The sequence below is a fragment of the Rousettus aegyptiacus genome, unplaced genomic scaffold, assembly GCF_014176215.1.
Source record: "Rousettus aegyptiacus isolate mRouAeg1 unplaced genomic scaffold, mRouAeg1.p scaffold_m13_p_10, whole genome shotgun sequence".
NCBI classification, from domain to species: domain Eukaryota; kingdom Metazoa; phylum Chordata; class Mammalia; order Chiroptera; family Pteropodidae; genus Rousettus; species Rousettus aegyptiacus.
In genome coordinates this window covers 3,168,450-3,196,215 of record NW_023416285.1, presented here as the reverse complement: position 1 = coordinate 3,196,215, position 27,766 = coordinate 3,168,450, and the positions used below count along the sequence as shown (strand labels likewise).

Genomic DNA, 27,766 nt, shown 5'->3' with positions numbered 1-27,766 from the left:
GGTCAGGTATCTGTTGCCCTCCCCCCCTTTGCTTTCTGAGCTCCCCCAGCCCGCACTGCCCCACCCGGGCAGGGGCGGTGGGGTCCCACGGTCCCCGCCTTGCTTCCTCATCATGTTCCTGAGGCCATGGGTGTGTCTCCCCAGGAGTGGAGCCTCCGGGGACCGCTGGGTGCGGGGAGCCCCAGCGGCTGCGCCCTCCTACCTGATAAGCTGAAGTTGGACTGGTGGAGGTTTCTGACAGGCGGAGGCTGGTGTTTGGACGGCGAGGGTTTGGCAGAAGGCGCAGGAGCGGCGTATTTGGGTGTGGCTGGCACCTCGTACACAGGACCGTCGTACATGCCCCTGGGGACCCCTTGCAATCCAGAAACCTAAACACAGGGAGGGGGAGGCGGACCGATGGGCGAGAAGCACAGGCGCCTTCCCGCTCAGATGGGCTGGAGCCCGGCGGGCAAGAGTGAGCCGAGGTGACCTCAGGGACACGCACACATGCACACACATACGTACACACATCACATGTGTTCACACACTCCCACACCCACACAGATATGCGCGCACACACAATCCACACAGATACACGGACACAATCACACTCACAGACACACACAAGCCAGCCCTTCTGGCAAACATCAGCCTGTAGTGGGGAAGCAGGTTGTCATGGTGACGGGAGCCCCCCCCCCACCACCACCAGGGAAGACAGCGATGCCCACGGGTCAGAGCTCCCCCCGCTGTGAGACGCTGGCCAGTCCCGCAGCCAGTCCCGCACTGCCTGGAGCAGCAAAGCTCTGACCAGCACGCGGAGGCTCAGGACACCTCGGAGACGGGGAGACGGGGTGGCGAGGCCCTGAGCCGGTGCAGGGCGGCCCCGCCCTGGGTCAGGACTCCTCCCATCCCCACGCGGGCACGCCCGCCAGTGAGCACAGCCCTGCGACCCCCAGGCTCCGGGCAGGGCCGTGCGGTTCACGTGACGCGCGGCTGCGCGCGCGGGGCGCACGCACCTTGCTGCGGATCCTCACGCGCTGGTACAGGTGCTCGGGGAACGGCTTCCGCGGGATGAAGCGGCCCGCGCCCTTGCTGACGTGGACGGAGCCGTCCTCGAAGACGATCTTGCCCTGGCTGATGACCACCAGCGGCGAGCCGTGGCACTCCATGCCCTCGAAGACGTTGTACTCCACGGCCTGCGGGCGACAGTGGCCGCGCCTTACGGCTCCCCGCAGAGCGCCTGCTCCCCCGGAGATGGCGGCATTTCCCAGCGGCCTGCACTCTGCACCCCTGGGGCTGGCCGAGCGGCTGGGGGCACAGCCGGGCCCAGCCGGTCCCAGCACCGGGCCCGGCACCAGGCATTTCGCTGGAGGGGGTTCCACGCGCTCATACTGACATCACCTGGGGCATCAGGACCGTGAGGGGCCCTGGAGCGGGGCAGTGTGGCTGCTGTGACTACAGCCGATGGACGCTTCTGTATCTTTAACATGTATTTTTTCCGTAGGCTAGTTTTCTAACATTAAATTACTGCGTCAAGGGACATGAGCTTTTTTAAGGCATTTTTTGCACATGGCCAGATCGCCTTCCGAAGGCATCGGAGCAGCGGACACCGCAGGAGCAGTGGGGAGAGACACGTGGGCATTTGTCAGCAAAATGCCTTCCATCATCGAGGAAGGTCACATCTATGTACACATATATAAATATAAAAAAAAGTATGTGTATATACTGTTTTTGCTAATTTGAAAGACAAAGTATTGCCTTAAAAATACGCATGCATTCTTTTCATAACTCCTAGAGTGACTATTACCAGCACTAGCTTTTGATTATTTAAAAGCAAGTCATGTATACAGTAAACAACAACAACAAAAAAAGATACAGAAGATAAAAATTCAAAAGACGTATAAGATACATGATTCTGCCTCAGACCGAAACAGCCCCTCCACCCCCACCCCCCCCCCCCCCGCGGACCCCTCGAGCCCCAGATGTTGCCCCTGTGCGCACAGTGGCTCCCGCTCGGCAAGGGCTCTGCGGGTCCCACCGTAACTGAGTCTCTGTCAGCACAGGCACGTGGTGCGTAGTCCAGCACGGGGCGCTGCCGTCACACATCTACCTCGTTCCGGGGACGAACAACCCAGGTCGTTCCCCTGCCTTTCGCAGGCACCACGCTGAAACGCACATCTGCATGTCCACACCGGCGTGTGGGGACGTCTTTCTAGACGTGGAGTTTGGGGCCGATGAGTAAATGGATTTTACCTTCCAGGAGGTGGCACCAGCTTCGACCCCCAACGGAACTACGAGCTCACTGGCCGCCATGGTGCGACCACATCTGTGACCTACCGAAGCCCTGGACCTGTCTCTGGCACGGTGAGAAAGGCCACCTGACTGTCACGATTCACCTCTGGGTGATGGTAAGTGACATCGGTCTGTTTTTAAATCAATGTAAACCATCTGTACACTTCTTCTCGTGTGACGACCTGCATTTTTGCACACTGTTCTATTTATTAGGTTCTTAGTATGGATGTCTGAGGTCTCTGCATCCTTAGGTTTGCTGGGTAGGTGAAGAAGTCAAGGGCATATAAGCACATATGAAGCACAGAGATGACCCAACACCATGGCTTGGGGCCTGGACCACGAGAGTGTGCACACACCCTGCGGTGCGCACAGACACAGCGTGCTCAGGGCCAACCCCGTCCTTTGCTGGCTGTTAGCAGCAGACACTAAACGAAGCAAGGGGTTTCTGACACACCAGGTCAAACCCTCTCCAGCCTGAATACTAAGTTGGAGAAAGAATCCTGGACCCCGCACTCCCTCCCTCTGAGCCTGAGAGTGCTCGCCTCTGTGGACAGGGGCCAGACAGAGACAGATGGAGAGAGACAGAGAGAGGGCACGCTGGGCTGAGCCTGCTCGAGCCCCTCTCTCCAAGTGGAGGAGAAATCTGAATGACAGAGTCATGCCAGCTACCAGATCACACCCAGTTTTAACCAGACGTTTCCACAGTGATCACAAAGCAAGACTCACCTACCCAAACCGGGAGTGCCACAAATAAACCAGGACCTACCGACTTGTGGCTCTTGGCTGTGATGGTCTTCACCTTGTCCGGGTCCCAGATGACCACGTCGGCGTCCGAGCCCACGGCAATCCGCCCTTTCCTGGGGTACAGGTTAAAGATCTTGGCCGCATTGGTGCTGGTGACAGTGACGAACTGGTTCTCATCCATTTTGCCAGTGGCCTAAAGGCAAGACTCAGTGATGAGGACGGCATCCCACGCTCGGGCCGGGAGAAGGGCAGAGAGGCACAGACCCAGCCGGCGGCTGGAGTCCTCGCGAGGAGTCTGGCATCTTCTCCTCTCCCCCCGCTCAAAACAGCCCACGCCGAGAGAGCACCAAGGGCCTGGCCTCATCAGAGCGGAAATTTAATTAACCACCCAGAGGCTGACATCTACCCAACGGCTACGAGGGCATCATGTCCATGTCACTGAGCCCAAGTTTAATAGAGGATAAAATCCTTTGATTTTAAGCCAGTCAAAGTCATCTTAACGGGAATGAAATGTGGCTGAAAACAAAACGTGTCACCCTTGAAGAGGAAGGGACAAACGGTCACATCCGCAGACGCAGGGGACTCCGCGGGACTCGTGCCACTTAAAGGCGCCCGTTTCCTGGTGTGCCCTCCTCCCGCCTTGAAGTCAGAGAGGGAGGAGAGGGCAGAGCCAGCGGTGTAAGGCCCTGGCTTCTGATGGGCCCGGTGGGCTGCTTCTGGAACGTTCCCGAGGGGAGAGAGATGGGGTGCCGCCTTACCACCGCCTTGTCCCAGACGACGGTCATCCGCTCCTCGATCCCGTTGATGCCCTCGGGGATCAGGGTGAAGTTATCTTTGCCCACCGCCTTCTGGGCAGTGCTGTAGGGACAGTGGCCACTGCCTGTGACCTGCAGGTCTCCACTGGCAGAGACACAAAACAGGGTGCGGGGTTCAGACCTGAGTTCAGCTTGAAGGGCAAATCCCAGCTTCAGACACCCAACGCAGGCTTCAACCTCAAACCCCAGAGGGATTCAAGGGAGAGAATTTGGGGGGCATGTCGTGAGCATCAGTGAGTGACATCGGAAGGCCCTTTGGCCTTGGGTGCCTTGTTGAAAACTGGAAGGCGCCCTGGGCGTGGGGAGAAGGTTCTGTGTTAACGCAGGCTGGTCTAGGGGAGGCTCTACCTGGGGGCGCTCCTCTTTCACACATGGGAGAGAAGGGTATGACCAGCAAAGGCCAGGATGTGCTGCCCTACAATGCTCTAAATCTAGGGAAGCCACGTCTGGAGAGCCAAGGGTGTCCCCAGATATTGTGGACAGTGAGCTCCCCACACGGCAGAAGGAGCTGGGGGAGCAGAGGTTCAGAGGCCAACGGGGTGACGGCTTCTTCGGGGGGTAGGGGAGTGACTGCTTCCCCGGATCTCACCAGATCCCGCAACAGCCCTGCTCTAATGTGACATGGCTTTGCAGATGCCACTGGCCTGCTTTTAGATCCTGGCTCCGGCCCCCGCTGGCTCAGCCGCCCCTTTTTTCCTTCGCTTGTAAAGCGGGGCGAATGGAACCGTCCCATGGCATCGGCATCAGCATCGGCATCGGCATCCTTGCGAAGGCTGGGTGAGCTGACCGGGGCCTCGCCGAGCACTCAGCTTGGCCTGATTCGCGGGTTCCCTCCCTCCCTCCCTCCAACCCAGACCTCTGCTATGTCAGGCTGAGTATCTAGTGAATTCCACGTTATGTGAATTTTCTCTCAATACTTAAAAAAGAAATAAATGAGCGCAGCCACCACACGAGTAACTGAGTGGCTGAATACACAAACGAGTGAGCAAAATTCACGGCCCCGGCACGTGCCCGCGCGTCTCGGAGTCGGGCGTGTGCACACCGGGGGACACGCACGGCCCTGGCCTCGCGTCCCCGCAGGCTCACGGGGCTAGCACGGGGGCGCCGGCAGGTCTCCTTACGGCGTGGCCGCTGGGGCGGGGGGGCAGCCGCTGCGTATGCTCACGCTTGCCCGACGAAGTGCCCCCCGCCGGCTGTAGCAGTGACAGAAGTTCACTGCGCTTGCTTTTTCGTCCCTCAGGCTTTCGAGAAAACACCCTTTGCTATTCCGGGAGCCCCGAGCTGGACGCCTGAGTCTGCGGGCCGAGTGGAGCATTATTCTGTGAGATTCGATGTAGCCAGAGGCCGCCCTCCAATTCGGAGCCCCGGGGCCTATCGGCCACCATCCAGATGCACGGACGTGTATGTGCACATGACAGCCACTCGCCGCCCCCCTTGGCCAGCTCCAACTCGTGCCCGAGGACCCAGCCTGCCGACCCCTCCTCCACGGGGCCTGCCGCGCGCCCCCCGGGGCCAAGCGAGCCTCTCTGCGTCCGGAGCCGCCTGCACGCCTCGCAGCCGCCTTCTCTACTGCCGCTGGCTGACAGAAAGGAAGGGGCTGAAGTAGCTGTGCTCCTACTGTGTGCGCACGCCTACCTGGCGCTTTGCAAGTCGCAGGGGCCACTCGGTGAGCCCCAGGCACAGCACCCTCATTGCCTCATTACCAGTTCTGTGGTAGGTGCCACATTCCCCCCCCTTTTCGATGAGTAAACCGAGGCAGGGCAATATCACAGGTTATGTGCCACGCCCGGGGTGGTCGAGGCCTCTCGTCCCTGGTCCTGGGGGGGCTGCTGAGTGAACAGGAAGTGGCTGCGACATGTGTGTGGCTCAGTGAACGGCCTACTGACTGAGACAGACCCTCGGGCCCCCGACACGCCTGAGCTTTGTTCTGAGAACCGCTGGAGCCTCCGGCCCAAGGCCACGTCCACAGTGCGTCGGCAAGCCCGGGTCCCCCGCACGCCAACCCTCCGCGCGGCAGCCCCTCCCCCGCTCTCACCAGGCCAGGAGGGAGGTCAGGTAGTCGGGCGTGGTGGGGTCCGGGCTCAGGGGAGGGGACGTCACGAACGCGGCTGCCTTGGCCCAGTTCTTGCTCCAGTAGTGGGTGCCGTCGGTGCCCAGACTGGCAGCGATGGGCTCGCCGAAAACGAGGGGGCCTTGGGGGAGCAAACACAGCACGTGTGTGATGAGTGAATGGTCTCTCGTGGGACGTGCTGGCCCACAGGCGCCGGGGACCTCGGAGAACGAGGCTGGCCAAAGGCAGTCCGTCCGTCGTCCATCCTTCTCCCAGGCGTCACCACGCAGGCCCCAGAGACCCCGGCCCCCAGGCCCCCAGCACCCAGCCGACCCACTCGGTGCTGGTAGCATTTGCGCAGGCAGAGGCGTGATTTGCTCTCAGTTTGAGCTCTGCCTGAAGCAGAGCTTCGAAGGGGGGACTGAGTTAAGTGTTATATTTGAGATGTGACTGCGGGACATCAGGGGGACTGAGAGGACGACTCCACGGCAGGAAGTGCAGGGCCGACCCGGAGCTGAGAAAGGGACCAGCCAACACCTACAGAGCCCTGGGAGCCGCTGAGCACCCTGCCTGCTGAGCGCCTCACGCGCACGAGCCGCCGGGTCCGCTCAGGGCCAGGGCCACGAGCTCACGGAGGTCACGGAGCGCTCTGAGCTCGGAGCTGGCGGCCGGCTTCCTGCACCGCACGCCCGGCGTCCAGCACAGCGCTGCGCCCGGACCCTGTGGCTCTGGCAAACCCCCTTCCACCTTCCCAGCTTCAGATGAGGCTCAGACACAATGGCCCGAGGTCTCACGGGGCACACGGCATGCAGGAATCAAACCTAAAACCGATGGCCGGTCCTGTGTTCGGCCACAACCCACCCTCCCTTTTCAAAATGTGCAGCAGACCTGGGGGGCTCAGGCTCCTGGTAGGGTGTCCCCGCCCTGGGCTGTGTGAACTTGGACCTGCTGGCCACCCCCGGCCCTCAGGCCCCGGGCGCCGGGCTGCACACCTTTCTTCCTGGCCAGAGCGATGATGTCCGCGGCACTCTTACTCATCACCTTGGTGATGTACACAGGGCAGTTGATCCGGCCTGCGATGGTGATGGCCCGGAACACGGCCTCAGCCTCCAGCTGCGGACGAGGCGAATGCACAGGTCACACGAGGGAGGGGTGGGGGAGGGGAGGGGAGCCCACCCACCCCCAGTTCCCAGGCCTCTCCCAGAATCGAGGCCCTTCGATTTTCCTCAGGGGTGACCGGAGGGAAAGCTACTGCATGAAAGGAGGAACATGTTGTAGGTTTTTAAAAAGAAAGAACATATGTCAAAATCATATTTGGTCAGAGGGCCGGGAGGCAGAATTATGTTCTTATGCGGCTTGGAAGTGTTTTCTGCGTGTTCTGTTAGACGAGACTCGACGAGGCAGAAAATGGCATCGAAAGGCCCATAAAACGGCCCGTGATTTATAAAGTGCATGGCACAGGTGTAGGCACGTGTCGCCGGGTTCCATCTCGACCCCCGTCTACCCCAGCGCCTCCCAAGCAGAAGGACCAGCCATGACTTGTACTGGTCTGTTTTTGACGTATAGTCTGGTGAGGCCCAAACATACCCCTGGCGACAATGCCCACGTGACACAGAGGTTTGTGGACACCGTCTCCCGTCTGTCCTGAGCTCACCGGGGACCGGGGGCCACCAGCCAGTGGGCCTCGGGGCTCAGGTGCGAGCACGAGGCTACATCGGGAGCCCCTCAGGAGAAGGGGGCTGTCTGCTCATGTGCCGCGTCCCCGGTGTCCAGCAGGGGGCCAGGCCCAGAGCAGAGGTCAGGAAGACGGCTCGCGGTCTGATGAGGACATGAGCAAACATCCTCCACTCACAGCCCCAGGGGCCCGTCTGTGTGTCTTTCTCTGTCCCGCTGCGCGCGCACACGCATACGCACACACAGGCGTACATGCGCGTGCACACACACACACACACACTCTGCCGCTCCTGGGGGATCCGTCATCGTCAGGTCTCAGGAATACGGCAGGCGGTGTGCAGGGGCAGCTGTCTGGTAGGCACGAGGCCTGAGACACGTGATGTCTGTGGTAAGGATCCTCAGCCCGTTTGGACACTGAAGTGTCCACGGGGCTGTGGTGTGAAGTTCATGGGCCCCGTGGGCGGAGCCTCTGCCTGGCTCCTCTGCGTGGCCAGCAGAGCCCAGGGCTCCCGAGTCAGAGGGCAGAGCGCCAGGGCGGGCCCCGTGTGCTGAGATGCCTGCATGGGGGTTGGGGGGCGGGGAGGTGGGGTTCCGGCTGGAACAGCACCCGCAATCCCAGCGACGGGGTGGCGCACGTGCAGGCTCCTTTACCTCCTCGGGTCTGCTCAGGGCGTGGCCTTCGGGGCCCGTGATGCCCATCTCTAAGATCCGCTTCTGTTCCTACAAGAACAACGCGTCAGCGGTTACCGGTCGTCAGAGCCGAGAGGCCGATGCTCCGACCTCTGTTAGGCAGACTGGCGGCCGGGCCGGGAGGGCGAGTGGTTTGCTGGACTCCAACCCGGCTGGGGGCATCCGTGCTCCCTGCCCGCTCCGCCGCGCCCGCCCACCCTGGGTATCTACATCCACACCTGCTCACCACGCAACCCCCCGGGGCCAGCGAGAGGAAGCAGGGGGATGAGCACTGACCCCAAAGCCCAGCCCGCACTCCCAGGCTCCGACCGGGCCGCAGGGCTCCCCGCCCCGGGGAAGGAAGCTGGGGCTGGGATGGGGGGGACCGGCTCCAGAGCTGACCGCCATCCTCTCTTCTTTCCACTGGGGACCGCAGCGCCCGCCTCCCAGAGTGACCACAGCACGTCGGGGAGGCAGCACGCGGAAAACCCCACGCAACACCCCCGAGCAGCCGGCTCGGCCCCCGCTAGTTCCTGCTTCCCGTCTCTCCAGCAGGAAGCCTCCACCTTGAGTTTATCACATAACCTTGAAATGGTTCCCTGAGCTAATGGCCCAGATTCAAATCCATGTGCTCCAAGGTTTTCTCGTCCCAGGAATACTTTAATTTCTCCAAAAAAAAAAAACCAAATTATTTTTACTTTGCCCAGATGTCAGCTGCGCTGCTGCTAATTTTAACTTCCGCAGTTTCTGTACCATCATCGGTACCGCGAGCCCCGGGCTGTTTCAGCAATGAAAAGAAAAAAAAAATCACAATTTCCATCGCATCTATGGTTATTAAGCTTGAGCTGATGAAAGAAACAAACTGGAAACGATTTCAGTCTCACGGCTGGGGAGCGGATCTAAGCGAACGATGGAATCATCTCCGCTCTGGAAGACGATGTTTACAAAGCATTTCTGCAAACTGTTTACAAAAGACTTGACGACATGCAGAGGTCTTCCTGCAAGGTTGTTTAAATGTCAGTTACTATTTCTGCGGGAAGGAAGGAAGGGGAAGAAGGGAGGAGGGAGGAGGGAAGGAGGACGGAAGTGACGTAACGGGGGGGGGGACCCGCAGAGCGCTCGGAGCCTGGCCGCGGGCTGAGCACAGGCGCTACCGTCATTCCCTTCCGAAACCCCGCCAAGGTCACAGGAAAGGCACACAGAAGCCACGAGGATGCGGCGAGGACAACAGGCGCCGTTTTAGAGGCTGGAAAGCGATACGCGAAGTTAGCAGATTTCCTGGAGCTGAGCACCGTGGGGACAGCCAAGAAGCCCCGATGTGCAGCCTGGGGACGCGGCTCCAGAGCGGACTGCCCCCCCCCTCCCGCGCACCCGCGGAAACTGCTTGGCGGGAACGCGAAGGCTGAATCACGCATGCCCGTGGCCCCGCCCCTCGGGACATACTAAGCGAAAGGGGGGACACGGGTTTAACGAGACGGAACCAGAACGTTCCGGAAGTGTTGCGCGCAACGGCCCCAAATTCGGAACTATCTAAGTACGCATCGCCTGCAGGATAAATGGTGACACATCCCTGCACGCGGCGGAATTCTGCGCTGGGACGAGAAAGGACGGGCGGTCGCCTCGAGTAACGACAGGGCGGAGCCCCGCAGACCTGCCGCTGAGCCGAAGCGGCCCGACGCGAGCGCCCGCACCGCCCGGTTCCGTTTCTTGCGGAGTCGGAACCAGGCACGACCGAGAGGCGCGTGGTCGGCGACATCGAAGAGGCCACCGGTGCGCCGCCCCCTTTGTCAGGCCCCCCTCCCTGTGGGTTACACGAAGCACTCGGCCCCCCGAGGCTCACGGGGCAGTTAGGTCACCGGCATTGCACGGACGAGCAAACCGAGGCTCACGGGGGATGGGGCGGAAGGCCTCGCGCCCGGCGCATGTGATTGCCACCCAGCGCTCGGCTTGGCCCCCCGCCGCCTCGTCACCTCACTGCCCATGCCTGCACCCCGCCTCCCCAAACACACACACACACACACACACACACACCGTGCCTTTTACAGCAGGAGAGGCCGCCCGCGGTGGAAGGGGCGGGGACGCACGCCGCTCACCTGAGCGATCAAGTCTCCGTTTTCCGCGTGGACCAAGATCACAGCGCCCAGCCCCTTAAGGAAGGTGAAGGCTTCATAGAGCTGAGGAGGGAAAGACGAAGATCGGGGCGAGGTAAATGATCACGGCGGGGGCGTTTGCAAAGACGCCGTCCTCACACACGCTGCCGTCCACCTGCCGGCCCCTGCGGCAGTGGCAATGGCTGCTCTGTCCATGTCGATGGACCGTCCTGCTCGATGACAAGTAAGCCTTGGAAGGGACCGTCCCTTGACCCTGACCCCCTCCAGATCCAGAAGCAGGAGGCCGGGCTGCGGCAGCACTGGTCAAGGTCACACGAGGGCAGGCCTGCGCCCTCGACCCCACTGCCACCCTGTCCCTCTGGCTCTCTTTCTGGATTCGCTCCATGGCGGAGCCTGTTGACAGGTTCACCTGGTGTGAGCGACCGATCGCGGTTTTACCGAAATCGTGCAACTGAACCCGCTAAGCCTGTGCTGGGGCCGGCCACCTGCCTCAGGAGACGGCACATCTCCATGACACAATGAACCCATGTCGTCTGGGATGCCACCGTGGGGTGGCAGGAAAAGGTCCTCCAGGGACTCTAGCGCTTGGATCCTGCACACCCCGCCCAGAACTCGGAGGCCCAGGGAGCCCAGGCCAGGCGCCGGGTGAGCGGTGACCCATCCGCGGCCACGGAGAACGTCATCTTCCCCTGCTCGCTCTGCCCACCGAGCGGCTATTGGATGTTGGCAGGGCCAGAGGTGACCACGTCTTACAGATGAGAAAACTGAGAGGGGAGGTAACATCCCCCCCTCCTAGGGTCAGACCTCTGACCTGGCTTGAGCTGCAGAACCAGCTGGAGGGAGTCACACTGTGACCTAGCACCTGACCCCAGAGCCCTCCCCCGCCAGCTCCCGCACCTGCCCAGGCTCGCCTGACAGAGAGCCACACGCCAGGGCGACAGGAAGTGTGCGGGAGGACCTACCTGGCTATCGGACATTTGGTAGAGATCCTTATAGGCCATGTAGACTTGGAAGGAATTGACACCTGTTACAAGACATAAGGAGAACGGAAAAACACATTTCAGAAAAAGGGCGAGTCTTCCTGACAAACTGACAATCGCAGTACAGAGTGGTTACCATGGAGATCAGAGCAGGCCATCGACTTTCACAGAGGGGCCCCCAGCACAGCCTGGGGGTGTGGGTGAGGGCCAGAGGAGGCCTCCTGGGATGGTCACACCTAAGCTGAATCTGAAGGGGTGGGGATGCGGGGAGCGGGGGGGAGGCATCTAGCGGAGGGGGAGGGCTGTGCAGGGGCCAGGGCAGAGGGATACAGGGACATTAGCTGTGCAGGTACTAGAAAGTGTCCTGTGGCTGAAGCAGAGGGAGCAGGTGCTTTTTAAAAAATCCCCTGTATTTTTTTATTGTAGTAAAACACAACAAAATTCACCATCGTAACCGTTTTATAGTGTATACAATTCGGGGGCGTTTCGTGCATTCACAATGTCTGCAGCCATCGCCACTCTCCAGAAGGGGGCATGTGCCTGTAAAGGGAGGGACGTGATCAGACATTTTGTCGCAGACTGTTCTGCAAGCAGAGTGGAGAAGGGGGGGGGGCAGAACAGCAAGGAGAAATGGGGGACAGGTAGGAGGATGCTGAAGGCAAACCGGACAGGTGCGCGGAGGCTCTGAGCCAGGACAAGAGCTGCAGGGATGGAGAGGGGGTGGGATGCGGAACGGTGAAACTGACAAAGCTCGATGTGTGTTGCCAGCAGGGGGGCGGGGGGGGGTATCTCCCTAATTCGCCTTCAAGAAGTCTGGGCCAGGGACCACATCTTATATATTATTTCATCTTGCACACCCGTATCATGTGCTATGCAATTGTTTGTGGATGGAATCAGGAAACATTTGAATAAAGAAAACGAAGAATTTAAGGCAAAAGGGTTAAATGGGATTGAGTCTTCTTTTATACTAAGCAACAGCAAAGACAAGCCAAGCCAAAAATCTTTTCTTGTGTAGAAAATCTTGGCAACAAAAAATTCCTTTCCCGAAAGATCGGGAGAAATGAAAAGAAAAAGAATATTCAGAGATTGATATGAGGATTGGTTTCTAATTAATCAAGTAGGCTTAAGTAAAAATAAAAGAGCAGCTCATTGGCATTACACTCTTGTAAACATAAACCCCTTTTTAAATACAAAAACAAAAACTCAGTCTATCACAAACGCAAAATATCAGTGGGTAAACAGGTAAAGCCAAAGTGACTCGTGAATTCACAGCCTTAAATGCTTCCTTGTTTTTTTAAGGGGCAGAGAAGAGCAAACTTCCATGATGAGAAATTTTAAAAGAAGAGAATGAAAATGAAAATTCAACAGAAATTAGAAGTAAAGAATGAACTTTAAAATATGATAGAATAAATAAAAACACCTTAGGACTAGTAGATAGGCTAAAGCTATCTCAGATAAAAAAAAAAAAAAAGCTGTTGTGAAAAATCATGACAAGAGTTGACCTGTTATAAATGGAAATCTTCTATAAGTTAATTCTTAAAAACTCGAAATGAAAAGCGAACAACCAGCATGGTACACACACTTGCAACGAATCTATCGGAGGTTTAAAACGCCAGACGGTGGCTCCCTGTGGGGGCAGCGGGGGCGTGACAGTGACGGGGACCGCGGGGCGGCTGGCGGGGCGGCTGGCGGGGTGGCCGGCGGGGCGGCTGGCGGGGCGGCCGGCACCCCTCCGTTCCTTGCCTGAGTGTGGTGACCTCACGGTGATTCACGAAGCCACATTTTTGCTTTGTGTGGTTTTTCAGTATCTTATTTTATCCAAAAAAAAAAAAAAATAATAATAATTAAAATAAAAGCAAAGCACGAAAAAACACCAAAGGCAAGCAGCATTTTTAGATAACTTAAGGAAAAAATGGCTGACTAATAAATATAAAAAAGATTTGGGTTTTTTTGGTCACCAAAGTAATTCAAACGAAAACCCAAGTATTATACCGCATTTTCAAACATGTGGCCAAACACCAGTGAATGGGCATCAGAATGAGTCTGTCACACAGCAAGTGACAGTGGGAATTGGCACCACCAGTTTGAACGACACTTATCAAGAGTCACGTAAATGTCCCCATACGTTGGGCTTGATAATTCTACTACTGGCACTAAAGCCTGGGGACGTCCAGGAGGGCCTGATATAGACGACGCCTCTCAGAGTCACGGGTGCCGTGCAAACAGGTTCCACAGACGGCAGTTCTAAAGGACTGTGCTGCACGCCTATCGGGCTGTCTACCTTCTCCTAACACCCCCAGCTCTCAGAACTTCCTCGCATTTTCTAGCAACTGCCTCTCTCTTCCCTAGCCACCTGTCGACCAAGGAAGCAGCCATGTTCACACCCCATGGCCCCAAACCACAGGTGGTTGGTCCGGCGCGGGGCACCTGACAGATAGGAAGCTGAGCCAGGAGGAGGGACTGAACCCAGCTGGTACCAAGGACACCCGGCTGGTCTCCAATTCACCCAGCTGTTCCTTTTCACCCGAAGGATAATGGGAGGAGAGAATGCGGGCAGAGGGTGGGAGTGAGAACAGAGCCGGCTCAAAGAGGAAACCTCGGGGGAGCACGCGAGGATGCCCTGCCGTGGGTCCTTGGACGCGCGTCTCCACGCACGGAAGCGTCGCCCAGCCTCCGCCGAGCTCAGGAAGGACTCCACTGCCTATAATCCACACGGGAGGGTGACGTGTCCATCCACGAATGACACTGGAGTCATTGGCAACCAGCAAGGCTCTCCGAGAAGGGAGCGAACCGTGAGCATCTCCCAAACTTACTGGGCCCAGAAGCCCTTTTGCATGGACTATTTATCATCTCACTCGTCAAACATTTTCTCACTACGTGCGAGTACCATTTTAGAAACTAGAGATACAAGGTAGGAAGGCTCCCTCTCTACATCCTACACGATAATTTCATGTAGGTACAGGAGCCGGGATGACACTAAACAGGCTGCTAAATCTTCAAAGTGTCACGAAGGGTTCGCGGCAACTTCCCTCAAGAAGTCATCTACTTCCCTAGCCCTTGAACGCGGGCTGATCCCACGACTTGCTCTGGACAAATGAAAGAGGCAGAAATGGCGGCCCACGCATCCCAAGCCGCGGCCGGCATCAGAGGGCTTGCGGGTCACTCCCACTGGGACCCAACACGGGAAGCAGCTCACGACAGCCGCTAGAAACCGACTGTGGAGAACAGTGTCCCCCGCCCCTCACCTCCCCAGCTGAGGAAGGACAGAAATACCCAGCTGAGCCCAAACCCACTCGCCTGTCCAGAGCGTGTTCAGCAGTTCTGATAAATGCAAATAACACAGAATCTGCCACCAGCACCTCGCCAGGCGCACAGCTCAGCGGCATCAGGTGCGTCCGCACCGTCGTGTGGCCGTCTTCACCCTCATACCTGGAACTTTTTATCTTGGCAAAACTGGAACTGTCCCCATTGCTATCCCTGCCCCCTGCCCCAGCACCTGGCGCCACCATCTACCCCTCTGTGTACGACCCTGACTCATCTAGGCACCTAGAGAGCCGTCACACGGTGTCCCCAGGGTTCGTCCGCGCTGCAGCGGGCGCTGGACACGCGTCCCCTCTAAACGCTGAGCAGCAGTCCATCGTAGGGGCAGCCCGCGCCCTGCTGACCGCCCGCCCTCCCGAGGGCATCCGGGCTGTTCCGGCTCATGGCTGGAGGGGTAACGCCGAGCCCGGACTGTGCACTCGTGAGAGACAGCATGGTAAGGCTGCCCGGCTTCAGAAGTTGAAACCGCGTTGCACGCAGAGCCAGCATTTGCCCACCTGGCACAGGTCAGTGGAGCTGCAAACAACGGACACCGTGGAAAGCGAAACCAGGGATGAAGGGGGCTACCGCGCCGAACGCGCATTCCCTCGGGTTACGATCCTGCGCGGAGCGAGAGCGGGCGCCGCGGCACCGGCTGCGGAGGGCTGGCGGCCTCCTGACCCGGGGAGGCCGGACGCAAGAAAATCCAAACCGACGCGTGGGCAGGGAGTACAGCTGGGCCTTCGCATAGGGAAAGACGCTCACCGAACGTTTAACGTGATGAGCGACTGAAGAACTGAAACGAACGACAGTGACCTGCCTCTCACCCATCCGATTAGCTGGAATTTTGGAGAAACGGTAACACCCAGCGGTGTGAACACACAGGGAGCGAGAGACGGGGGCTTGGGGGCGTGCAAGCGGGGTCACCTTTCGGGAAAGCGACTTGGCTCTAAGAGTCGCGATCTTGAAAACTGTGACAACCTTGACCTCGCAATTTCGCTTCTGGAAATCTAAGGAAGTCAGTAGAAATGCGAACCGATGTTCACGTACAGACACGGTCACCCTAACACGATCGACAGGAAAGCACACGGAAAACCTGAGTGCCCTATGAAAGGAAGACGGCTCAGCAAACGAACCAGTGCCCTGCGGACTACCTCGGAGCCGCCAGGAAGCTATCAGTGAGGAGTGATGGTCACTCGTGCACGCGAAGCGGGAGAGGAGGGCTCCACGTCACCGCTATCGCTTAATTACGCAAGGAGAAAGCCGTCCAGACAGACGGGGCGTGGACGGCAGCAATCCTGGACGTCCCTGGTGAGTGGCGGTTAGGGACAGACAGGACCGGAGGAAAAACCTTACTTTCCTTCTCTCGATTTTCTGACTTTCCTGTATCATGGAAATGATGCTTTTATAATGAGAAAACACAGCATATACGTTTTAAAAATCGAACACGCCCCCAGCTCCCGGGAAGCGCCAGGCTCACTGGCGGCTGCCTCCTCAGCCCGCCCCGGAGCTGCGTCTCCAGGCCGGCTGCCCGCGCCGTGGTGCGGCCCGCTCCCTCGTGCTCACCTTTCGTGTGTCTTCGGTGACCCCCATGCGATGTGACGCGCACTGTAAAGTAGCTACCCCGCGCAGAGGCACCTGCTGAGCCCAGGGTGGGGAAAGCGGGGTCGGGTACAGGGATGTGCAGACACAGTCCCCTCCCTCGGGGAGCTCAGGGTTTAACAGGACAGCCAGGGAGACCGCCAGGGTCCCGTCACCCAAGAGCAATGGAAGAGGTGCCCCCCAGAGAGCAACCCGCTGCGGGTATTCAGGGATAAAGCGGCTCTGACTGGGGAACATGGGGAAGGCGAGGGCTGAGCTGGGGAGCGGCGCAGAAGGGCGCTCCTGGAAAGGGAGCGTTAAGCACAGGCCCAGCGGCGTGGCAGGTTTCAGGGGGTGGCATCCCGGATGAGGACCCAGATGAGTTTACGGCAGAGAAAGAAAAGTGAGGTTAGATCAGTGAAGGCCTTGCGTGCCGAGCTAAGGAGGTCGAGCTTTCCCCTGTGAACGGGACGTGCCTCCCCAGGGCCTGAAGGAGGAGAAGAGACTCCGTAGAGAGGGTCCTGTTTTCTCACTGGCTGTACGGCAATGCACAGCTCATGGCAGGTGGAGATAAAGGAATTTTTAACTCCACACAACCAGATCCACCAAAGAAGCAGGAATTCCAGAACTGTGACCCCGTTCTTGACCTTTGACTGACCTTTATCCTGCACCAGCACCTCCAGCTCCTCCCGAATGCCATCGTACCAGCTTGTGATGTCCACGTGGAGGGAGTAGTCGCAGCAGGATTTGGTGTCGGCGGCTTCATGCCATTTCTCGAAGGAGGTCAGCAGGCTGGACCCAGGTTCAGGGACCACATGGTCAACTGGGACAGAAAAATATGTGTCACATTCTAGGATCCTTAGGACCCAAGTTGTTCCAATAGGAGCCTCTTCACCACCATCACCACCACCAGCACTATTATCATCACTACCACCATGACTACCATCAACATCACCACCATCACCATTGACACCACTACCATCAACATCACCACCATCACCATTGACACCACTACCATCAACATCACCATCATCACCATCATCACCACCATCACCATCATCACCACCATCACCTCCATCACCATCATCACCATCATCACCACCATCACCTCCATCACCATCATCACCATCATCACCATCATCACCATCATCACCACCATCACCACCATCACCACCATCACCACCATCACCACCATCACCACCATCACCATCATCACCACCATCACCATCATCACCACCATCACCACCATCACCACCATCACCACCATCACCTCCATCACCTCCATCACCATCATCACCATCATCACCATCATCACCATCATCACCATCATCACCATCACCTCCATCACCATCATCACCATCATCACCACCATCACCACTTCCGTCAAGATCAACATCCTCATTATCACTATCCTTGTCATCATCACTGCCACCAGCACCATTGTCAATCACTATCACACCATTATCATGAACATCAGCAGTGACATTGTCACACCATCGTTAGCCTTTATTACCACTATCGTCACCACTGTTATCATTGTCATCTTCGGCAGCATCGTCGCCATCACAGCTATATATCCAAAGCTTACTCTGTGTCAGATACTACCACAAAGACGTTCCACAAATTATCTCATTGAACCCTCACGACCATCCTGTGACAAGAATATTAATAGCCCCATTTTCAGATGAAGACACTGAGGCTCAAAGAGGGTAAGGAACGTGTCCAAGGTCAACTAGTAAGAGGGGGGAGAAGATCCCCACAGAGTGTTGTTAGCTGCAGAGTCTGAGCTCTCCCACTGCTTGGAGACTACTTGTCATGCAGCATTACGGCAGCGACACTGACCGATGCGATCGCTCCCCCGCTGTGTGACCTGGAGAAGGCTACTTCAGCCTCTCCGAGCGTCTACTCCCTCATGCGCAACAGTAATACCTACGTCTCTAGTTCCAAAACTTTAGCCATCTGCACACTATCTTCAGGAATTTGCTTTATCTCCCTATAATCCACATCATTCTTAGTACTTTTCTTAAATTAATGCGCAGTTTCTAAAAATCTAAACTCTGACCTCGGTCTGAACCTAAGCAGTAACATCCATGATGTGCTGGTTATTTTACTTTGATATGCATTAAAATACCTTAAACAGTGTGATGCCTACATCGCCTCTACGATGTCTTTCTGCGTACAGTGGCAGACGCAGCGTGCTGACCCTATGGTATGGCCGTAGTGACAACTGCATTAAATGACACCCTGAGCAAAGCGCCTGGTGTCCACTGAGCACTTGTATGTTGCCGATGACGCTGGGGATGAAGAGGAGTCACAGTCTATGTCCCCGAGGCAGGGGCGGAACTCACTGATCATCGTGGTGCCTCCCGCCAGCGCTGCCTTGGTCCCTTGGAAGAAGTCGTCGGCGGCAGTCATCCCCTGGGAGGGTTTCTGCAGGTACGTGTTGACGTCAATGCCTCCCGGAATGACCATCCGCCCGTTGGCCTCGATCGTCTTCACTCCGCCAGGAACGATTAAGTTCTCGCCTATTTGTCTGCGGACAAACAACAGAGACGGCTTCGGTTCTTAAAAGACAAAGGAAATTGCAGCCACCCGTGCTTCCCAGGTCCAGCAGGTGAACATTTCTGAGCCGGGTCCTACACAGAGCACTGGATGGACAGCAATGGATGGACTCAGGCGGGTCCCTGCCCTCGAGGGGCCCCGGGCTAATGAGGAGGAGAGGCGTGCAGGTGGGCGGTGTAGTCCGGTGCAGCAGAGGGGCGGGGAGCATGAGGTGGGGGGGCGGCTGCACCCGGCTGCTTATCTGGGAAGCTCCCAGGGGGAGGGGACGGCAGAGAATCCAGCAGAGCTGCGACCAGCAAGCGGCAAAGGGCTCTCAGAACCGCCCGCCACTCCAGAGTCCCTCACACGCTTTCAGCACCGGCCATGGGGATACAGAGGTTGAGCGTTTGCAGCAAGACCGAGCGAAAAGTCCCCTCGGCCCGGCCTTTAAGCGTTCAGAAGCACTGCTACGGGCTGAACTGCGACCCCCAAATTCGCACGTTGAAGCCCCAACCCCAGAACCCTGGCATGTGACAGCATTTGGAAATGGGACCTTTAAAGAGGTAACTAAGCTAAAAAGAGGCTATGGGGGTGGGGGGACCCATATCCAACGGGACTGGTGTCCTTCTGAGAAGAGGAAGAGACACCATGAGCGCACGTGCACAGAAGGCCGCACGGGGACGTGGCGAGGGGAGGGCTGTCCACCGGCCGAGCGGAGAGGTCCCGGGAGCGGCCGCCCTGCCGGCACACCCTGGCCTTCCAGCCCCAGAGCAGCGAGGAGAACACGGCTGCTCTTTACGCCTCCCAGTCTGGGGCACCCCATTACGGCAGCCAAGCAGACCGGCACCTGAGTGTCACGGGCGGGCTGGCAAGGGGGGTGACAGGGAGAAAGCGAGGCGAGGTCCAGCCCCAGCGCAGGCCTCTCCTCTCAGAGGCAAAGCTCTGTCTGGAAGCCAGACAGACACTCCTTCCGCTCCTGGGCCCCTCGACACGATTCCGGACATTCCGGGCAGGGCTGAAGGCAGAGCTGTGCCCAGGGAGGTGTGCCGGGAGGAAGCTGCACCTTGCCCGGAACAGGTCTGAACGTGGGGCCGCGATTTAACCTCTGCGGCCCACCACGCCCATGAGACGGAGCAGGGACCAGTGGGTCTATCTCACAGGCTCCGCGTGAGCCTGCCGGCCTCCATGAGCGCTGGGACAGAAAGCCGGCGGGATGGGGACACTCGGTAAATGCTCGTCCCTTCTCCACCTGCAGCATGAACCTCCCCAAACCCCTCCCTCGCCGATGCTCCCAGGAACATGGCGGTTTTTCTGGAACAGAACGCCAGCCTTCCCTTCCCTCTGTGGGCCCGGAGCCTAGCGAGACAGCGTCCTAGAAGGTCTGTTTGGTCGACTCACTTTATGAGTCCGTCTTCCAGGTAGACGTCGGCGTAGAAGGACTGGTCATCGTTGATGATTCGTCCACCTTTGATGAGGAGTCGGTCACTCTGAAAAGCCAGGCAAAGCACTACGTGTCATTGGGGGAAAGCCAGAAAATTGTTTTTTTTTTCTTTTTAACTTTTAATACAAAATTAGTCAAATATTTTCAAAAGTGGGGGAAAAGGCATAAAAAAGCAAGACTCTCCTTAATCTGGAATCCCGCGACCTTGTATTGGGTCTCTGCTCGGTGTCACTCGCCCAGGAGCCCTGCCCTCGGCGGCCGCGCCGGCAGACCCCACCCCCCGACCCACTTCACGTTCACACAGCACGTATCACGGTATGTCTGACACGCTGCACGCTTACATGTTTGTCTAAAATGTGACCTGCCCCACTGACATCAGAGTGGTGGTGTCAGGTAAACTCGCGAGGGCCCACCGCACACACGATGCTGCGGACAGATGACGCCTCCCGGGGCTGAGCCCCGCGCTGTCCTCGCGAGACCGTTAGCTATGCGGGGGCGGGGATTTCACCCATCCTCGCCACCACTGCGTCTCCTATGCCTGGGACGCAGCCCGGCCAGATGGATGGGTGGGTGGGTGGGTGGATGGATGGATGGATGAGTGAATGGGTGGGTGGGTGGGTAGATGGATGGGTGGGTGGGTGGATGGATGGATGAGTGAATGGGTGGGTGGGTGGGTGGATGGATGGATGGATGGATGGATGGATGGATGGATGGATGAGTGAATGGGTGGGTGGGTGGATGGATAGATGGATGGACGGATGGATGGATGGATGGATGAGTGAATGGGTGGGTGGGTGGATGGATAGATGGATGGACGGATGGATGGATGAGTGAATGGGTGGGTGGGTGGGTGGATGGATGGGTGGGTGGGTGGATGGATGGATGGGTGGGCTGGTGGATGGATGGGTGGGTGGGTGGATGGATGAGTGAATGGGTGGGTGGGTGGATGGATGTATGGATGGATGGACGGATGGATGGATGAGTGAATGGGTGGGTGGGTGGATAGATGGGTGGATGGATGGATGGATGGATGGATGGATGGATGGATGGATGGATGAATAGACGGATGAGTGAATGGGTGGGAGGGTGGATGGATGGGTGGGTAGATTGGATGGATGGATGGATGGATGGATGGATGGATGGATGGATGGATGGATGGATGGACGGACGGATAAGTGAATGGGTGGGTGGGTAGATGGATGGATGGATGGATGGATGGATGGATGGATGGATGAGTGGGTGGGTGGGTGGGTGGGTGGATGGATGGATGGATGGTTGGATGGATAGACGGATGAGTGAATGGGTAGGTGGGTGGGTGCATAGATGGATGGATGGATGGATGGATGGATGGATGGATGGATGCCTTAATTGATCCTTGAAGGATGAACGGGTGAAGATAAAGAGAAAAGGCATCACAGCCATGAGCCGAGGAGAGAAGGATGAACCAGCACATCTTCTTCCCCAGCAGGCAGTTCTCTGGAGGAAGAGGCTCCCAGCTCAGTCACTCCCAGGCCCAGTGGCTGCTTCCCTCTCAGAAGCCAGCCAGGATGTGCACGCCCCGCGGGAGGACGCTCTTACTCCAGGACCGCGGGAAAGGGGAGGGATGGGCTCTGCAGTGTCAGGGAGCAGAGACGAGCTGGCGTGCAGGATCCCCGTGCAGGAAGCGGGGAGACGTGAGCCGTCAGCAGCTGCTGCATGGCTCCCGGGACATGGCCTCCTGCAGGGAGCCGCCTGCCTTGTCACATTTAATAGAGGGCTTTGCAGGCTCGGCCTGAAAGGTGGTATTAAATGTGCTGTGAGCCAGATCAGCCCATCTCTGCTCTGCTCCCCACAGAATCGGGTGGCGGAGCCTGTGCGCAGAGCTCCGCTCCCAGCTCCCAGCAGACACCGTGAGCGGCTCTGCCGGGGGCCACGCTCTGCGCATGCTCGGGCCAGTGCGCTCGCTAGCAAGGCAAGCCCTGGTGGGACCTGCTTACTTTGCTCACTTTCTTTCTTAAAATTAGTAGTGTTTAGCCTTTTAATTGGCATTTTCAAAGCCATGTCCCTTGGAACTCTAGCTGAGAGCAGTCTTAGTAGATGTCTCAACAGGGAATTCCCAGGTGTACGGAGCTCAGAAAATTCTGGGCTAAACAGAAGCAAAGATTGTCTTTACGACAGGAACGTCCAGGTCCTTAACTCTGCTCATTTGTAAGGCTTACATATCTTCCAAACTTAGATCCTTTTGTTTTGTGAAAAAATTGGCAAGGAGACTGACTTTTCCATAGAAGGTTTCTTGTGTGTTCCCCCCCAAAATAAAAGTCAGTTAAAAATTCAACAGGAATCTAAGAGCTAGGGTATGCCAGAGACTGCCAGTTCATGCCACAGTGACGGCGGTGACCTAAAATAAACTGTGCTCAGCGCGGCTCACGTCCTTGGATCAGTGAATGAAATGTCCCATCGGACAGATGTAGGTTCCGATCCTTTCCCACTTATTGCCCATGTGACTTAGCCTCTCCTACCCTCAGCTTCCTCATCCATAAAATGGGGACAAGTGTCCGTGTCTCACAGGGCTGCCAAGAGAACTCCATGGGGTAGGTGTGCAAAGTGTTCAGCACATGCCTGGCACGTGTAAATCACAGGCAGAGTTACACACTGCTTATTCCTTGCCATTTTCCGTAGTGGGAACCCCACTCGATGAACACTCGTTTAAAGAAGGAGGAGGTGACGCTCAAAGAAAGTTCTTCCCCGTAAGCAGTTCTCGGGCCAGTGGGGGAGGATGAGCCATAACCAGGCCTTTGGGCCCCAGCATGGGAAGGGCTGGCACAGAGGGGAGGGCAGAGATTGGCGGGAACGCCGAGGGGGCCTCCAGCCCTCCCGGGGGAACAATAATGCTCATTCTGAGCCTGAAGAATGAGTAAGGATTAGCCACGTGGCAACGAAGACAAGAGACTGCAGGGGAGGATGCTCGGAGCGAGGCCCAGAGGTCGAGGCACCTGCTGTGTCCTCATGACCTCAGTGGGAGACGTGGAGAGCTGTGAAGGTGCCAGCTCAGGGGGGCTCTAACGGACTCTCACCGACTCTTACGCCATGCGTGAAAAGGAGTGTGAGCTGGTCACAATGTAACAGAAAGGTTTTCCTCAGGGAAGACCACAAACCACAAACCACAAACGTTTCTGAACTGAGACCTCATGCGAGCGCACTGGGCAGAAGTGGACCAAAGGGCAACTGATGATCGCGACGTTTTCCTCGGAGCTGGGATTTCACAGGAAGTGCCAGTCAAGTTTGCAAAACGTACCCAGGGCCTCAAAAGCGTTCACGACTTTCGACCTAGAAATCTGGTGCTAGGGATCTGCCCACACGAAAATGCCGCGAACAAGGTCAAAGAATGATACGCAAAGATGTGATCCAGAATTATTTACAATCATATAAGTGCACCACTAACGGGGTCTCATTCCGCTACTAAGATATTTCCCAAGAATTTTTAAAAACAAACGATAGTGCTGAACAGTAAAATGGTAGGTGAAAACGCAAAATACCAAAGTCGCCATACGGTGATAATTCCACGGCAAGTAGATTTTTTTGGTAGTAACCGACTCACCCCAGCAGAGACTTCGGGGTGCCTCCCCCACGTCCCCACGGCCCCTTGCACACCCCTCTCCTACGACACGCATCACCCTGCATGGTGGTTGTTCACATGGCCATCTGCCGCTGGGCTGGACATCCCTTGCCAGCCAGGGGGCACTGTGCATCCCCAGGGCCCCACCAGGGGGCTTGCACTGTACTCGGCAAATGTTTGCTGAGTGGGGTGGTGGGGGCGGGGGTGACAGACGGGAGGCAGGAAAAGAGGGGAGAGGAAAGAGAATGTTTGAAAAGAGAGAGTGGGAATGAGAAAAAAAGAGATTAAAAAATGGTAAAGAGAAGGAAAAGCAGCAGAAAGAGGTAAAAAGGGAGGAAAGAAACAAAGAGAAAAAAGTGGATTGACCAATCAGAAACCTCTCTTTTCTGCTTTTAAAACTCCCCGGAAGCCTCCGCTCGGCAGATGCTGCCGAGAGGCCTTCTCACAAGGTGCCGGCCTGACCTGCGGTGCTGGGCGGAAACTGAGTCACCGGCCCGGGCGTCAGCGGAAAGCCCGGGGAAGGGAGGGCTTCCCCCCAAACCTGCTATCACTGCCCTTGCAGCCCCAACTGGCGGGGGGGCGGGGGGTTGGCAGGCCGCCTGTGTTCTCTTCACAAACATTAGGTTTTATGTTGAGCAACGCTTACGAAAATTAGCTTGTAAAGCTTCAGGCATTCCAACCCCTGCAGCCGCAAAACAAACAACAGCTGGCCTCGCTTGGAGGCGCGGCCGACCGCAGGGGACCTCTCACACCCTGGCCTATCTCTGAGTCAAGCATCCAACCCCCCCCCCCCCAGTGCTGTTCTCCCACTGCACGGTGGGAATAAAATCTGTCGTCTCCACCACGAAGCCACAGTAAGGGAAAATCTGTTAAGGTCTGCGGAGCCTCAGAAGGAAAGAGAGGTGCTTTTCTCATCGAACCAACACTCACCCCAAAATGACTAGTTTGCCAACCCGTTATCTTGAAAACAGCGAAGAACCAACACTTATTTACAGAGACGACGAGGAGAGACGGTGGCTACGTCATCGAGGAGGGGGCGTTTGAGTTTGAGCTGGGTTCTGAACCACGAGACATTTATGAAGCCAAAAACTGGAGGAGAAGGGAAGCACTTCAGCAAAGTGAATCACATATCCACAGTTCTGAAAGTCCCTGGTTCTAGAGAAGGACCCGGGAGCTGTGCGCTGTCCGTGGTCCTGAAACGCCCCTGGGCGAGGTTTCTCCGAGCCCGAGAGACCCGCCCCGTCTCCCCGTCCCATCTCATCCAGCCTGGCGTGTCTAGCTGCTTTTCCCTCTCGGCTCCCCGGCCTCTCTCTAATCCTTACATCCCCACAGGACCAAAGTGAGGACGGCTTATGTTTTCCAGCATATACGGTCTCTCTCGATCCCGTCGTTCTCCCCCCTCCAGGAGGTTTGGGGGAGGGCATCACCCCCACGTCCCCTCTCCTACAATGAATGCTTCACGAACGCAGACACTGGAATCTGGAGTCAATAAATGGGTGTCAGAGAGGGGCCCTCAGTGGCTTGGTCTTCATACTGAAGGCAGCTCCGTGGGGAGCGGGGGGGGGGAGGGGCTGCTGGTGCACACAGATCCCGACGAGGCTGCCTGATTCATCAGCAGGAAGGGGCTCAGAGTACTGAATGAACACTCGCTTCTGGGAAGATGGAGAACCTTTTCCTCTCCAAAGGGCAATCATGGAAATGAGTCTCAGAAAGGTCAAGGAAGCTCCATTTTTGTAGAAATGTGCATTTCCATGCATTAAATGCACATGGAATGGCTTTCCCTTAAGACAAAGCAAATGTCACGGTGAGTTTTGCTAGTTATAAATCCTTCGAACCCTACAAGCCGCTGATGGTGAGCTCGTGTCTGCAACTCAAAACTCCAACTGGACAGGCTGGCGCACCTCATCCGTGCACATACACCTCATAACATGGCGCCAGAGCCTACGGGGTCCACCAATCCACTGGGATCACCTGCTAAAAATTCCAACCCGGGGGCTTTCGTCAACACTTTCATTGACCAGGTCTGGCTGGTGGGCCAGGAATCTGTTATTAGCAAACGCCCCAGATAACCTCGACGCTGAACCTCTCGTGGCAGGCTGCTACCTGTTTCGCAACTCTTCCTGCCCTGCCGCCCACGTGACTCGCTTTGACCAACAGGATGAGAGTGGAGGTGGGGCCGCCGCCTGAGCGCCAGCTTTAAGAGAGGCAGGCGGGTTACGGCTCAGCCTCTTACAGTCCGCCTGCCACCATGAAAACCACAGGGCCCAAGAAACGGGGTCTCCTTCGGTCCGAGTCCCAGAATGAGAAGACAGGAGGGGCACCCCCGGCCCACACGGAAGCCTGAACACGAAACATGCTGAGCCCTGCTGAGCCTCTGCCGCTCACGGGCCTGTGGGCGGCAAGTAAATGTCTGTGGTTGTAAACATGTAAGCAGAACTTCAAGGCTGTTCAGCATGTGGCATGACTGCGCCAGAGTTAACTGACACCCCACGGGGGCTCTGTGTGGGCAGTGCGGTGACTGCCGTCTGAGAGACTTCTAGCTCGAAAACTTCGTAATTCCATGGCTGAGGTCTTACCCTTGCTCTCTGGTCCCCCTCCACCCCGGCTCCCCACGCAGGTGCCCCGGCCAGCCTCCTCGCAGAAACAAGTACTGCCGTGCGGGGCAGCCGCGTACTCACACTCACTCGCAGAAAACCAGCCCGTCTGCCCTTGACTTTGCCTCAGGGGATGGCCTTCGGCTGGCGGGCGGCCCTTTGCCACACTCTCCAGGAAAGCAGCCCTAGAAGTGACAACAGGCCTGGCACCAAATCTATTTAATACTCATTTGTTCTCCACTCACATGGGTAGGGGACACGGTGGCATTTTCCTCCTTCATGAATCAGAAACACGGGCAGCCCCCAGGGATTGCAGGCCTCTTCTGTGAGCTCAGGCCTGTTTCCATGACAACTGCAGTTATAACAGGGAGATCTCAGACCCCATGGGACCTGGTAGATACTCAGGAAATACTCCCTGAAGGACTGAGTACCTGGTTTAAGATAACACACCCCTATCATGGCCCTGGGAGAGGGCGGGGCCTTCTGGCTGCCTGTGGCAGGGGCTGCTAGGTGCACCTGCCTCTGTCTACACCGCCGTCGGGGTTTCCCTGTCTCCGCTTGCACCTGCCTCTGTCTACACCGCCGTCGGGGTTTCTGTCTCCGCTGTCCCCTTGTAATAAGCAATCGGAACAGAAATCCTTTGCTTTGAGAAAATCACATTCTTGACACCTACTACATGTCGCTTCTGCGTGACACAGATTGCCGTGTTTAATTCTTAAGCCTTCTTAAGAAGTGGTTACGATTGCCACAAATGAGGAAGTTTAGAGAAGTGAAGTCATTTGCTCACGGTCTCACAGCCAGGAGATGGTGGAGACTCACTCGCACCTGGTGCCACCTGGTACCTGCGGTGACGGCCCAGTGTCCCCTGGTAGTCATCCCCGTGTTCTCCTCACTGTGCCTGGCTAACGTGTCTGAGCCTCAGTTTTCCCCTCTGCAAAATGGGAGTAAATGGGAATAGACCGTACATACCCATTCAGCTACTTATCAAGCACATTCCCGACGCCAGGCACCTCCCCTTCCCTCCTGATAGGAATGCTGCAATTGTAGCCAAAATGTTACCAGTGAGACCCATCAAAGGGCTGGAAGGTTGCCACGACGGGCTCTCCGGCAGTGAGAGATTAAACGCGAGACCTATTCCCCTGATAAACGCTGACCACGCCCCAGCGGGCCAGGTGCTCCCACCACTGTCCCATTTAACAAAGACGCAGTGGGGTCTGCCGGTCAGGGGCTGGGGACAGAGGCCAGACCGCCTGCGCTCTAGTCTGGCCCACACCCTTCCTCACCCCGCGCCTGAAACAAGCTCCCCTGACTGTGCTGCCGTTTCCCACCTGCAATGCAGAGCACCGGTGTGACAGTTAAATGAATTAACACGGGGCAGCACTTAGAACAGCGTCCGATAT

At 57.1% G+C, this 27,766-nt stretch overlaps 1 protein-coding gene and 1 long non-coding RNA gene across 4 annotated transcripts in view; one reads left to right on the top strand and one right to left on the bottom strand.

Moving 5' to 3' along the window:
- Window positions 1–27,766, bottom strand: part of CRMP1 (collapsin response mediator protein 1) — a 43,314-nt gene that overhangs the window by 3,540 nt on the left and 12,008 nt on the right. For all 3 annotated transcript variants that reach the window (XM_016161238.2, XM_036227488.1, XM_036227489.1), the window contains exons 2-13: window positions 20,135–20,223; window positions 18,544–18,728; window positions 16,854–17,018; window positions 11,297–11,358; window positions 10,317–10,397; window positions 8,206–8,274; window positions 6,873–6,993; window positions 5,866–6,022; window positions 3,774–3,915; window positions 3,038–3,208; window positions 996–1,175; window positions 203–368 (exon numbers count right to left, since the gene is read on the bottom strand). In XM_016161238.2, coding sequence (XP_016016724.1) covers window positions 203–368; window positions 996–1,175; window positions 3,038–3,208; window positions 3,774–3,915; window positions 5,866–6,022; window positions 6,873–6,993; window positions 8,206–8,274; window positions 10,317–10,397; window positions 11,297–11,358; window positions 16,854–17,018; window positions 18,544–18,728; window positions 20,135–20,223 — 1,588 coding nt within the window. The remainder of the gene's footprint in view (window positions 1–202; window positions 369–995; window positions 1,176–3,037; window positions 3,209–3,773; window positions 3,916–5,865; window positions 6,023–6,872; window positions 6,994–8,205; window positions 8,275–10,316; window positions 10,398–11,296; window positions 11,359–16,853; window positions 17,019–18,543; window positions 18,729–20,134; window positions 20,224–27,766) is intronic.
- Window positions 1,945–5,490, top strand: LOC118608646. Its single transcript, XR_004953025.1, has 3 exons — window positions 1,945–2,387; window positions 2,485–4,607; window positions 5,071–5,490. It is a non-coding gene; the product is annotated as an uncharacterized LOC118608646 (long non-coding RNA).